We start from the raw sequence: 13,749 nt of genomic DNA, 5'->3' as shown, positions 1-13,749 counted from the left end.
TAAGTAACTTAGCTGGTACCCCACAGCAACTATTGAAGCCATACTAGACTAGTACTGAAGTCTGTCATTGCGCATTTATAAGCCTCAGTTTTTTGCCATAGCCTGAGAGAAAGATGACATTGTATTTGGGGACAATGAAATAGCAAATACAGTTAAATAAGCATTTCAATTAGTTACTAAGATGCTGATGCTCTGTTTTTCTCTTTAATTTTGAAGGTAATCATGACTGTAGCAGAAGAGTTGTTGTGTTCTGCTTCTCAGAACAGTCGCATTTCAGTGCAGCGAACACAGGCTGGATGGCTGTTGATAGCTGCCCTCATGACGTTAGGTAAATGGCTTAGTACGTTTTACTTAAGCTAAATTAACCTGTTCAGTGTTCTGTCTCTGAGTTTATTTCTTCCAATGTTTAATTTCGCTTACCACTGCAAAATAATTCTAAAGTAACAATGTAAATATGTAGGAAAATTTTCTAAAATAAAAATGCCATTACTTTAAAATTCACTATTAGATCATTGGAAATCATGTCTAAAAAATATTGACTGGTTGGGACCGCTATTAATTAAATATGGGAAGTAAAATTTCCATGTCAGTCTAACCAAATGTCCTTGTGGTTACGAAAATTTACAGTGATTATTTATTGATTTAAGTATTTATTTCAAGATTTGTCCCAGCACAAAATGAATAAGAAGAGCATATTTCCCTCTTGTCAGATACTTGAAATACTAATGAACTTTCTGATATGTATTACTGGTCGGATTATTGACTCTAATATTAAACTACTAATGAAGAATGTGTGTTGACAGCTTTGTTCATATATTAAACTTTTTATGTTTTCAGCTATTAATTCAGCCCAGTGGCTCTCAGTTTTCTCTTGTACTACAAGTACATTACTACAGTACATTAAACTATAACTATAAATGTTTGCTTTTCTGCATGTTGCTATTGCATTGTATCTCTTCTGTGCTGGTGATCTCCAGGGTCTGTGCTTAGTAAGGCAGAGGCTGTAGCTGACTTGGTGGCTTACTAGTAAATGTATCAGTGGATATGTAGTCATGTATGAAAATGGAATACCAAGGGAACATTTGACCGAAGATATGTGAGTAGGCTAGGAAAGTAGCATAAAGATCTTTTTGCGGCTGTGATTTGGTGAACATACAAAAGGGGAATATGAGACTTTATGGGTCTTCACATAATAAGACTTTATGGGTCTTCACATTGGTATGAAAGCTGTCAATACCTACAGGTCCTGCAGTTGTCCAGCACCATCTGCCACGAATGCTATTACTGTGGAAGTGCGTCTTTCCATCATCCCCCAAAGACCTAGAAACAGAGAAGACACGAGGAGATTCTTTTACATGGCAAGTAACACTGGAAGGCCGTGCTGGTGCTCTCTGTGGTAAGTGGGATGTGCTGCCTTTATAGTTGGGCTGGTAGTTTGGTTTTCCATCTGAAAGAACAAAGATACTTCATATTGATTTTTTTCACTGGGTGGTAGAGATTGTATTCATTCTCCAACATTACAAGCTTGTGGGTGTGTATATATACATTTACCTATGTGATTTACCTATGTGAATCTATATACATGTGTTTCATTATTGCAAAATAAAAAATAAATAAATTAATTAAAACAATATGTTATGGAAGAGGATTTTTCCACTTGTTCTTAAAATTGGTTATTTCCAAGCAGTAGGTGGTATCAGGAAGGATTCTCTTGTTGAAGCTGCTTAACATGCATATCACAGTAGCATCTGAGGACACAAACCAGGATATTTTCTGTTGCTTGTATAGTCTACTGTGTTCAGTAAATAACAGTTCTGTTACCTAACATTTGAGTTACTGTAAGCAAAATAGGCTTGGTGAATCAGTCAAACAAATTTGTGAGAGCATTTCATTGTGAAATGTTGGGAATTCCTGTTTTCAAAAGACCACTTCACTGCTCTTCAGATACTTAAAGTGTTGCAGTCATGTACTCTGAAGTATTAAAGAGACCTTTGCATAGGAGAGATGTGAGCTGCAGAGATCACCATTCTCTCACTATTAAAATATGTCAGAAAGCGTGGAATTCAACAGTAATTTCATTTTAGAAGTAACCTGAAAAAATAACCTTTAAATATTTGTTTATTTTGGAAGTATGCCTTTTATGCTGTATATTTTCAAGAATATTTTAAGCTTTTATGCAGTATATTGTCTTGAATATTAATTCAAGTTTAATTTTCTGTAAACAGTGAAAAATAATTAAGTTTACATATAAGTTGCTTCTTAAACTCCAGTAATAAAGCTAAACTTAGAGCAAAAACTAACAATATAAGCAGTAGATAGTCTGATCATCATCCTTTTCCCATTTTTTTTTTCTTTCTGTTTTATTATAATTGTCATGGAGTTATCATGAAGTTGAGTTGTATTCAATAACTCAATTCATAGCAGAAAAATGCTTGCATTCATGTATGCAACTATACATCGAAGTACAAATATTCAAGCTGAGACACCAAAACAATGCATCTGTGAATGTAATTTTTTCACTTATGATTTTATCAGTTTCTTAAATTATTCGTCAAAACGCTTTTTTTTTTTTTCTCATTCTTTCTTCCATTTTTAAATTTTAAGTGAGGTAATTATGTGATTTTTTTTCTATATATCTCACTTTAATTAAGTTGAATTCCAATTCCTTTTTTTAGCTATCAAAAGCTTTGTTTCCCACTGTGCTGGTCTTCTTACGGATGAAGTCGTTCAGAGACTTCTTCCTCCTCTCCCAAGTGCTGTTGATTTATTGACACAGTAAGTGTATCAAACTGTTAAATGAGATTCTGATTCTGAAAAGCTACAGAGCAATTCACTTGTAATTGATTTAGTGCACGTTAAGAACTTTCTTTTCAAAAGAACAGAAGGTAGAGTATAGGATTTAGCTGTATAGCTGAAGGCTTTAGCTGGCATAATAACATCTTAAGTATTGAAGTATTACATAAAGAAACTAAGGGAAGAAATTATTGTATGCTTTTGTTAATTTAATGCCTTTATTCTGCTCTTTTTTTTATTGAACATAAACATTTGTGTGTATCTGTGGTCATTCTTAATAAAAAAAAAAAAAAAAGCTAAGTTCAAGAAAACCCGGGGACAAAATTTTAATAAATTGACAAAAAAGCTGTAAAGGGTTTTGTAATTTTTGAACTTTTGCAGACTAAGTAGTATTTTGAACTACTTCAGACTAAGTAGTGATTTAATGAGTTTGGGCTCTAAATTCTAACTCACAGAACATATATGCACAAAAAAAAAGTTAATGGTAATAAATATAGGTAAAACCAAAGGCAATAGAAAACCTAATTTATTTCTCGAGTATTAAATAAAAGGAATGACTGGGAATGGACCACCAAGAGGTTCTGCCAGAGGATATGAAATAAATAGTTTGCCTTCTGCTATTGCTAGTGCAAATCAAAACTGTACCTACAAGATATATAGATTTTAGAAGTATTCAGTAGAGTCTAATACAAATGAAACCAGTAATGCATAATCCTTAAACTCTTTAAAATGTCTTAATATGCTTTTTGTATTTTAAGGCTTTCTTCAATATGTAAGTCATACGGAAATTCCTTAAAAACATCATCAACAGTTTACAGACATAAACTTTATGAATTACTGGCAGTATTGCCTCCAAAAACATATGAAGGTAAGTACTTTTCTTACAAAAAAATCTGTTTAAAAATGTCATGGTCTTATTTTTAAATTTTTAGTCAACATATTTTCAGCTAGCAAAATTTAGTCTCAACTTTTCTAACAAATTTAGTCCATCTGTTTGTATTTGATGAAATTGTAGTGAAGTCACAGTGATTTTCAAAAGCTGGTGTTCACTTTCTTCCTTTTTTCCATCTTCTACTAGAAATACAGACTTGTGTGATACTTTTAGTTGAAACTTGAAGATAGACAGCCTTGCTATTTTTAATGGGTAAGGCTGGCAGGGACCAGTAGAGGTTATCTGATCCAACCCCCCTGCTCAAGCAGGGACACCCAGAGCAGCTTGCACAGGACCATGTGCAGATGGCTTTTGAAGATCTCTAAAGATGGAGAGAGTAATTGCCTCAAGAAGACTTATGTATAACAGATACATTAATCTTATCCTTATTGCTTATTTTAAAAATGTATTTAAAGAAATATGTAAACAGAATCTGGGAACAGACTCACTGTTCTTTAGCAGAATATAACTTGCCATATTTAAAATCTAATCTAATACCATAACTACTACCAGATCAACTAAAACGTTATTTTTGTAGTTTTTCAATTGTCATGTGAGTAGCTTGCCACACAATACTTTATAGACTGAAATAAATACAACCCAGCCCATATGGGGCCAGGCCATATTTATTATGGGCCCATATGGGCCGGCAAGCCATTGAGTTAGTTGTATCCTCTGTGTCATGGAGGAAATGCTTACTCAAATAATCTGCTCCATCTAGTGGTAACTGCTAAAGGAATCCTCGTAAGGATAAATCACTGATTTCTCTGTCTTAGTCATTGTCGTGTCTCAGGTCTGAATATAACACTCGCTATACATCACATGTAATACTAATGGGTGAATTGAAGCTTAAAAGCTTGAAATATCACCTCCATCCCTCAAAGCAAGTTCTTTCTTTTCTTCTTTCATTACAGGGGACAAAATTTTATAGAATGCAGGTGTTTGAGGTTGGGCAGGTTTGACAGTTTCTTGGTTTGCTTGGGACTTTTGCATAGTCTAACTATTGAAAAGTAGTATTTTATGGTCTGATGCATAACATCTGAGTCTTGGGAGAAAGCAGCGTCCTAGTTGAGGGTGTTGCAATCTAGAACCAATAAGAAAAAGAAAGTTTAAAAGATTGGTTATAAGTAAGTTGGCACGCTGCTGAAAGCTTTGTAAATAGCATCTAGAATCAAAACGCTAGTTTGACACATACAGTGTCTGAGTTGTTCACCCATTTGTAATACAGCTGTGTGGGACTGAGGAAAGAATGGAAAAAGATAGATTGCAAGAGCTTATTTTCAAGCTATATTTTATTTTAATTATGTAAGGAAAAGATTATAAGAAATACCTCTTTTCCATAGTATTTCTAGTATGACAGTTTCATGGAGAAACAGCAAATTAAAAAAATATATATTTTAAAAAATATGATTGGGAAAACAATATGATTATGGAACTCTGGATGCTTTCTTCTATGTCTAATGTTAGTTATTATCACAAGGACAAATAGTAGTGTTGCACAACCTGGCATGTTTTGCATGGCTCAGAGTGATGCACTGAACAAGAAGCATTCACCTGTTTTATTTCTTTAATTTTCACGTTCTTAGATCCAGGCAGTTAGCCAGAGGCTAGAAACCTGAAAGTGTTTCTTTTTGTTGAGGAGGGCCGCATATAACTTGAGTTTTAAGTCCAGTTATTTGCGAACAGTGTGGATCTAAAAACAAATAAACAAAAATGTGGAACAAAATGAAATATCCAACCAAAGAAATGTTTGGAAACAGTTTGTAATCATAGATCTAAGCCTATTTCTGAACTCAAACCTTCAGATTTCTGAGGTCTGTTATACTAGGGCTGGTTTAGGTTTTTCTTGGTTCTTTCCTGCTCTTTCCTCATCAATGATGTTTTTCTGTTGATGCTTCCAGTCACCAGTAAGATCAAACAGTGGAGTTTTGAAGGCTTACTGTGAGTGTGCAAGAGTAGAACCTGATTATTTACATTATTTTAACAATTGACAGACATGAGAATATATTAGGGTAATTTGAACAGCAATGAAAAACACTTAATGTTTTAGTTGCTTTCTTTGGTCATGTGCAAAGGGTTAAAACATTGCAATGTAGAAGATAGAAAATACGCATTTGTCAGGATGGAAAAAGGTGTTCTTGTTTCGAAGGTGATGATTCTCATTCTAGATCACTTTCATGTGTTGTTAGTTTTGGATGATAATGTGCTTATGTTTTTAAGGCTAAAACATTGGTTTCTTGTGAATTAATATTCAGTTTTTAATTATTATGTTCAATATGAGTTTCACACAGGTAGTTTGAAATTTGTTTATTAGTTTTGCTTCTGTTTTCTGTGATCTGAAATTAATGCCTTTTTATCATATGGCTCATAAGGGTTCTTTACATTCTTCAGCTTTTCGTGCTTGTTATGTTCTCCTGTCTAAACCATAAAATGGAATGCAAGCATTCATTTCTCTTCCTTAATAGGATGAGATGAATGGTTACAATGCTAGAACAGCATTCTGGCTCAAAATTTGGATCCATTTTATGCTGGGATAGTATTATTTGGCACAATGAGAATGGTTAAGTGGCTGGAACTAAAATAGATGTTTACTTCGTTAGAATAACTCTGTTAAAAAATGCGGAGTATCACCATTAAATTTGATTTGGAAAACTGTTTTCTTAGAAAAGAGATTTTTCACTTTTGCTTTACTCTATTGTGATACATAACTCATGAAAGAGCAGTTTCTGGTTGTTCTTAATTTGGTGGGGTTTTTTGTTGTTGTTTTTTAAGGCTGATTTTCTGTCCCTTTGACACACAGTTATCTGCGTCTTGGAATATATTTGACAGTGCTATCATTTAAAAATTGAGATTTGAGTTGAGCATTTTGGAAAAAAATGACATACTTGCTTTTTAGTCAGAGGCTAATCAGAAGCAGGATAGAGAGAAGTGGTGGCAACTGTGGTGTTGTGCTTTTTGGAGCTTCTGTGTGTTGACAAAGTATAAGCAACTTTAGTGCTACAGAGTAATGGTGTGAACATCTAACAAGAAAACTGAATGCCAAGGGCTGGATGTGTGGACTTAAGCCTCTTATAGTGATGACATTTACTAAATTGCTACACCTTGATTTTGCAATCTTAAAAGTCATATGTAACACTTGTATGAAGAGTATGTATACACTTTTAAGATCAATTCTGCAGTGGTTTTCAGTACTATTTATCAAATACGTGAGGCCTTTCTCAGCAGATATGGTTTAGCAGCAGAAAAGGTTCTTTCAGTGTGGGGATGGTTTAAAAAAATCTGAAGTAGTCTGACTCTGAATGCCTGATGTTGTTTTTTTTAAAGTATAATAATGTACAGTCTTGGCTGAATTTTTAGACACAAAAATATATGAAAGTTTTAATTACTAGTCTAAACTATCGTAATGTAATGCAGAGTAAATTCCACACGGTTTGCTTTGTAGGAGTGCAAACTCCTGGAATAGTGGAGTACAGTCTGTAGCTTTTGGTTAGTTACCAACCTTATGCATGTTTTAAATGGCTTCTGCTTGCCAAGTCCAAGTATTCCTGCCTGGTTATGTAACACATTCCACAGCACTAATTTTCAGCATATTTGTGGTAGAAATATGTCTGTCTTTCTAAGTGCCTTTTAGCCTCTATTTTAACTGTAAATGTACCTAACTAGTGGCATTATGCCTTCTGTAAAGATAAAGGTTTCTGTTTTTCATCTTCTAGATCACTGTATGTAGGGTTTGTTTACCTTAAGTAGTGCTCTGTTGTTTTCTCTGTAGCGAGAAGAGTGTTCTCCAGTTAACTACTTGGGAACTTCAGAAAAATGTGAGATGGATATTGCTATTTCAGTATAAATATGTTCTTGCTCATAAAGTTGCACATGGCAAGTAATTAACTGAATTTTTTGAATATTTTTTCTTTCATTTGAAGGAAGCTTCTGTGCTGTCCTGAAAGAGTTGGTTGCAGACTTAACTATACCAGATAGCCAGATCGATGCCTCCACATTCTTGCTTCCATCCCTTTGTCATGAAGATGATCTCCTTTTACTTGGTCCCTTACTGCAAGAGACTGACCACCGATTTATTGAAGAGCAGGTATTTCTTGTCCTAATATACAGGTGGCACTGTGTTTTCATTCAGTTCGAATTATTTAGGTCAGTGCTGGTTATGACTTGGTTACTTGTATCTTGCAGCTCGTTTTAGGTAACAGCGTAGCTGGAGGCAGCCTGGAGTATGACCCTTACTCAATATATGAGAAAGTTGTAAAGCGTGATTCAATACCTAAACCACTACCTCCTGTATTGTCTGTTGTCAGTGCAGCAACTCGTCTTTTTGGAGTTATTTTTTCCCATATAGCAGAAACTCACAGGTAAAGTAGTAATTTCAACTGTTGAGGAATTGGGGAGATGCTAAAAGATGGTCAGTGTGCTTGAGATTGAATACCAAAGAAGTATCTGAAAAAATTAGTAAATTTTCAATGAGTGAATTTTGTCAACTATTTGACTAACATTAATCAGACTAGAAAATGGTTAGACTTTCTGTTTAAAGTTGCTTACAATACAAAGGCACATCCAGTAAGAGTTTACTGTCGTCATAATAAATTCTGTTGACCGAGAAAAATACTGCTTTTGTTTTCAAAGCCCGAACAATAAAAAAAAAAAAAAATTACACAATTATTATAGTACAATACCCAATTACTGAACATTTTGAAACAAAATAGGGGAAAAGGTAATAAGTCACAGCAAAAATTAACCCTTTCACTGCCTCATTCTGCATAAAAAACAAATGGAGAGAAACAAGTTTGTGTCTTCATACAGTTCTGTAAAGGTACAAGAAGGCTGAAAGGAATGAGATAATTCTCTTGGGTTTTGTGTGTCTGTATATGTCTTCCCACTGCCCACATGGCATTTTGATTGCCACATAAGCATACCAATTGCAGAGGCATGAAATTCATCAACATTTTTGCATGCTGGTACTTATTCATCATGCTGTTGGTAATTTTCTTGAATGTAGCATCACAGCAAATAAATTATTTTTTAATTAAACATACCTTGGTGTTTTTAAAGCCAGTTGTAGTTAATCCTCAAATCACAATCCCTGTACATGAAGATGGTTTTGTAATTTCCTGTAAAGGATGAGTGTTCAGCATGCGAGTTCTGAGTCTTGATATCTTCACTGCTTAGATTGGCTACTCTGTCACTGTATGGAGTTTTGTTTAGTGTAATCCCAAGGCAGTTGTTTTTATACATGCATACCTGCCAGGAAAATTGCCCCATGCTTAATATTATGTGCTTCATATTATGTTTTTCTTATTTCCATCTTCATTCTCTCATGCGTAACTACTTTCCCCCTCCCCTCAGTTTGTCTGGGCTTTTTACCCTCTCCTGTCATCAGGTTGCTGGTTGTTCTTCACCCATTTCTCAATACCTGTATTATTTGCTGCATATAACTAGACTTTTTTTTTTTTTTTTTTTGACTCATCCTTTCTCAATTATAAGGCAAAATATACCAATCCCATATACAGTACCTTTTAATAGTATGTGTTGTGTTACTTAAATATCAGCAATTATATGCAAATATATAAGCTATAAGGGAACAAAAGTAAAAAGCTCATGATCTTAGAGTATGATCATGTGATAGGGAATATTTAAAAAAAAAAAAAGTAATAGGATGCCAGTTGAAGGAAAAGTCTTGAGACTTAAAATATTTGTTCTAACTCTTTCTCTATACAATATAGGCTTTGATATGTGTTATAAAGTAAAAAGACAGATTGATTTTCCTTCACTTCTTACTGTGAGTTTTTTTCTCATTTTGTTTAAGGCTCCAGGTGTTAGAACAGTTGTTGAATTCCATAAAACAAACAAAAGGATCACGGCAACAAACAGTACAATTAAACGTTGTGTCAGCCTTTTCTACTTCCTTGAAGGTAAATCTTTGTTTCTCTCCATTGTTTCTTTCACTTTCCCAACCCAAAATGTTGCCTTGGTTCAAATGGGTCTTTGTAGAAGTTATTTTGACTAATCATATAGGTAAAAATTACCCCCTACTGTTTTCTGTGGCAATATTTGTAGTGTCATATTCCTGAAGTACTGAATAGTCACAGTTATTTTTTTCCGTTTTTGACATTAAAGGGTGATAAAACAAACTTTTTTAGTACACTATAGCATATTACAATCCATACTAGTGTAATTCCAGTAGGAAATAGATGGAAAAATTCTGTTAGCATCATTTCTGTTTTTATCACTGTTTTTCATATTTCATACTGTAGGGATAAAGACAAGTAAAGAGGAGTAAACATCATCTCATTGCTATCAGCTGTTTTTTGCTTTTCCCTGTTGCTTTATATGTGTTTTCCTCTATTCATGTGCAGTTGTCATTATTTCCTTAGATTTTCTTCAAAATAAGACAAAATGTTTTCATAATAGGCAAGACCTCTCATTATATAGTGTTAGTATTTCTGGCACATTTAGTATGCAATTCAACTGGTTTAGTTTTTGCTCATATTCTTTTTTTTTATTATTATTTTGGACTGGGATTTTTTGATTCCCTTTGTCATTATTCTGTTGTCACTATTTTTCTTCTTGATGTTTCTTGAATTTTTTGCTGGGGTGTTGGTTTATTGTGTTCTTCTACAGTTTATCTGTTATTTTTAAAAATCAGAATGTTGATAGTATGGTATGATGCTTGCTTATGTGGAGTTAGACTTCTAACTCTCAAACAACAAATAAAAATTAAGGAACTCCTCAGATGAGAGGGGAATAAAATCCAACTCCTTCTGCAGATTTTGAATTTTTTTTCATGACTGACAGAAAAACACATTTGATTACTGTACTGCGTTGAAGTTTAATATATTTACTGTCTATTTTTAGCACTTGGCCAACTGCAAGGGAAGTTTAGGTCCAGAAGAAGTTAAAAGGTCTGCTCTTACATTGGTAATGGGTGCCTTGGAAAGCAATAATCCCCTTCTAAGGTGTGCTGCTGCAGAGTGTTGGGCCAGGTTGGCACAGGTGGTTTCTGATAGTGCCTTCGCTGCAGGATTAGCACAAGTTAGTTTTGACAAGTAAGTTCAAAATAAATACAGTAAATTACTCGTTAAGTTTTTAAAAACACTTGAAATATATCCGGTCCCAGTATTATGATAATTAAAAGAATACGCACAAAATCTGTATGTCTTCTTAAATTTGATGTTACTTGAGAAATTAACAGGAAAAAGCATTGCCTTGTTTCTACATACAGCTCTTAAATAGTTTTACTATTTAAGATGATGGTCTAAGTAAGCACGTAGACTGTCAAATGAATTAGATGGGCTGCTGTTCTAATGACATTCTTTAAGTATATCTAGAAATATTTTTGCTACTTCCAGGTGATAGATGGTAAACTTAAAATTTCTGCAATATAACAATGTCTAATAAAAGACTGGGCTGATTATGTTTTACACTTTCCATTTGTAGATGTGCATATTGCATAACATCAGTCTTAGAGATCAAACTAACAGCTTTCTTTTCTTATAATTACTAGGCTAAAATCTGCTAGAGATGTGATATCAAGAACAGGCCATTCTTTGGCTCTGGGATGTCTGTATAGGTACTTAGGAGGAATAGGTTCTACTCAGCACCTGAATGCATGCGTTGGAATCCTTTATACCTTATCTCAGGATAGTACTTCTCCTGATGTACAGGTACACTTATCTAAAAACGTTCTGTTACAAATTAATTTATTTATATTTTAAAGTGTAAGTTTTTTTCATGTAAGAATAACACTTCACAATCTGTTAGATATAACTCGCAGGTGATGGCTGGAGCAGCAATGAAAACTGTTAGCCCATGCTCAAAATCTACCTTCCAAGAAAGAGCTATGATGAGATACAAGAGGTTCTTTTTGAATGATCAGTGAGGATCATAAGGCTAAAATATGCTGGCTTCAAAAACAGGATGAAGTGTTTTAGGAATTGATTAATTTCATCTTTACTTCTATCTTGACCTTGAGATGGTACCTGTTTTTTCTGTTCTTGTCAGTTTTGGTCTCTGCTATGATGTATGCTTCATAGCATTTTTCCATAAAGGATTACATAGTAAATGATGGATTTGTAGCTTGAATATTATAGAACTTGGTCAAGATAGTTCCTTGAATAAAGCAAGATGTTTAGAAGATTATTCCTGTCTAAAACTATCTAATAAAATAGCTTTAAGAAACATTGATTGTATTGCATGTGATCATCTAAATCCCAGTTAAAGAATTATTTTAAGCCTTATCTACATTATCTTTACTTAGAGAAGCACTGTATGCTGGCATGAAACAGATGTGGCTATTGGTGCAAAATAATCAAGATAAAAACAAACCATGTTTTAGTCACTCTTGTAATATTTTTGGTAGTTCTGTTGTTCTTGCACATGGGACTATAAGACATTTTGCAAACAATGTGTGTGAGGAATAATAACATTAATTTAACCTGCCATTAATTTATTTTTTAGAAATGAAGAATGATATTTTTTAAAACAATTCTTTAATTGCAGAACAAAGTTCCTCATGAAATATTCAAAGTGGCTTACTAAGCACCTGGTTCTCAAAAGTGCTTTCTAAAACACTTCCGTTTCTCCCTTGGGAGCCTAGAAGGACAACTTCATTATCACACAAATTGAATTTCTTTGCACTATCAATTTTTAAAAGATGTTAAGTTTATTCTGTCCTATAGGCATAACATGGTTGCTTCTTTTATTTTACAGGCATGGGCACTACACTCTTTGTCATTGATAGTAGATTTAGCTGGCCCCTTGTATCATGTGCACGTGGAACCTACCTTATCTCTCATTCTGATGTTGTTGTTGACTGTGCCTCCTACCTACACTGAGGTTCACCAAAGCCTTGGTCGCTGTTTAAATGCACTGATTACCACACTGGGCCCTGAGTTGCAAGGTATGGATTATACAATATTGCCAGTCTTTCTTGGTTTAAGCATCAAAATTATGAAACACTGTTTCAATGTGCAATTAAAATTTAATAAGCAAATAAGCATCTGTGAAGTTTTTTCATTGTTGTAATTCAGCAGCATTTCATGGACCATGAGTTTATGCCATCAAGTTGACATGGCTGCTGGTTTTCCAAAAACAGTGTTTCTTTTTGACATCTTTTCTTTAGTTTGAAATGGTTCTCCAAGCCTTGCATTGGGCTGATAATTCTTACATGTAGCATGAAAACATAAGGTATTACATCATAAAAACTTTGGTGCCAGTCTGTCTTAGCTGTGATGCAGGCACATAAAATTCGGCTACCTAAAATGATACATCGAATTTTACTTACCTGAACACTGAAATTTCCACAGAGCAATAAGATTCATTGTTATCAGAGTATAACAGATACACACAGTATTCTTCAAGAGGATGAGAGTTATGGGTAGCTTGGGGAAAAGATGGGTTATCTTTTGAAAGAAAAGTTGGTGTTTTCAAAGAACAAACAAGCTACCGTATTTTCTTCTGAATATAGGCAGCAGTGCGACAGTTTCAGCCTTAAGAACTTCCTGTCTCCTGGGCTGTGCAGTGATGCAAGATAATCCTGACTGCCTTGTTCAGGCTCAAGCCATCTCTTGTCTTCAGCAGCTTCACATGTTTGCTCCACGTCATGTCAACTTGTCTAGCCTTGTAAGCTGCCTATGTGTGAGTATATGTTTACTAGTCTATATCAATACAATACTAGTTGTATTTTAAAATATCATGTTCAGAGATGCTTAAAAAATTCAGATGGTTCTTTAACCAGTGTAAGTGATCATTATGTGGTGGTAGGGTGTTCTTTTAGGCAAGTATTCTCTGTTTCTGGTTATTTTCTCTGTTTCTGCTTCCCCTTTATAAGAGAGCACACTGTAAAAAAAATCTTGTCCTTATGAACTGCTTGAAAGTGTGTTCTGCTGCTCTTAATCAGGCCAGTTGTCTGTTAGAATGTACTATCCATTACAATCTTTTGCTGGATTTTACCAGCTATTTTAACTGGCCAAAATTTTTCATCAGTTGTATTTCAGTCTTAGGTAAAGGAATAAAAATGGAAA

At 34.2% G+C, this 13,749-nt stretch overlaps 1 protein-coding gene across 10 annotated transcripts in view; it reads left to right on the top strand.

The window, feature by feature from the left end:
• HEATR5A (HEAT repeat containing 5A) overlaps nt 1-13,749 on the top strand; it is a 62,631-nt gene that overhangs the window by 26,299 nt on the left and 22,583 nt on the right. For all 10 annotated transcript variants that reach the window (XM_082761843.1, XM_082761842.1, XM_082761841.1 and 7 more), the window contains 11 exons: nt 217-328; nt 1,244-1,396; nt 2,676-2,775; nt 3,552-3,661; nt 7,645-7,808; nt 7,907-8,082; nt 9,534-9,639; nt 10,583-10,773; nt 11,232-11,391; nt 12,437-12,626; nt 13,194-13,363. In XM_082761843.1, coding sequence (XP_082617969.1) covers nt 217-328; nt 1,244-1,396; nt 2,676-2,775; nt 3,552-3,661; nt 7,645-7,808; nt 7,907-8,082; nt 9,534-9,639; nt 10,583-10,773; nt 11,232-11,391; nt 12,437-12,626; nt 13,194-13,363 — 1,632 coding nt within the window. The remainder of the gene's footprint in view (nt 1-216; nt 329-1,243; nt 1,397-2,675; nt 2,776-3,551; nt 3,662-7,644; nt 7,809-7,906; nt 8,083-9,533; nt 9,640-10,582; nt 10,774-11,231; nt 11,392-12,436; nt 12,627-13,193; nt 13,364-13,749) is intronic.

The sequence above is a fragment of the Aythya marila genome (assembly GCF_965140915.1).
Source record: "Aythya marila genome assembly, chromosome: 5".
NCBI classification, from domain to species: domain Eukaryota; kingdom Metazoa; phylum Chordata; class Aves; order Anseriformes; family Anatidae; genus Aythya; species Aythya marila.
Note: the sequence above shows the minus strand (reverse complement) of the source record. Positions and strands in the feature narration are given on the sequence as shown.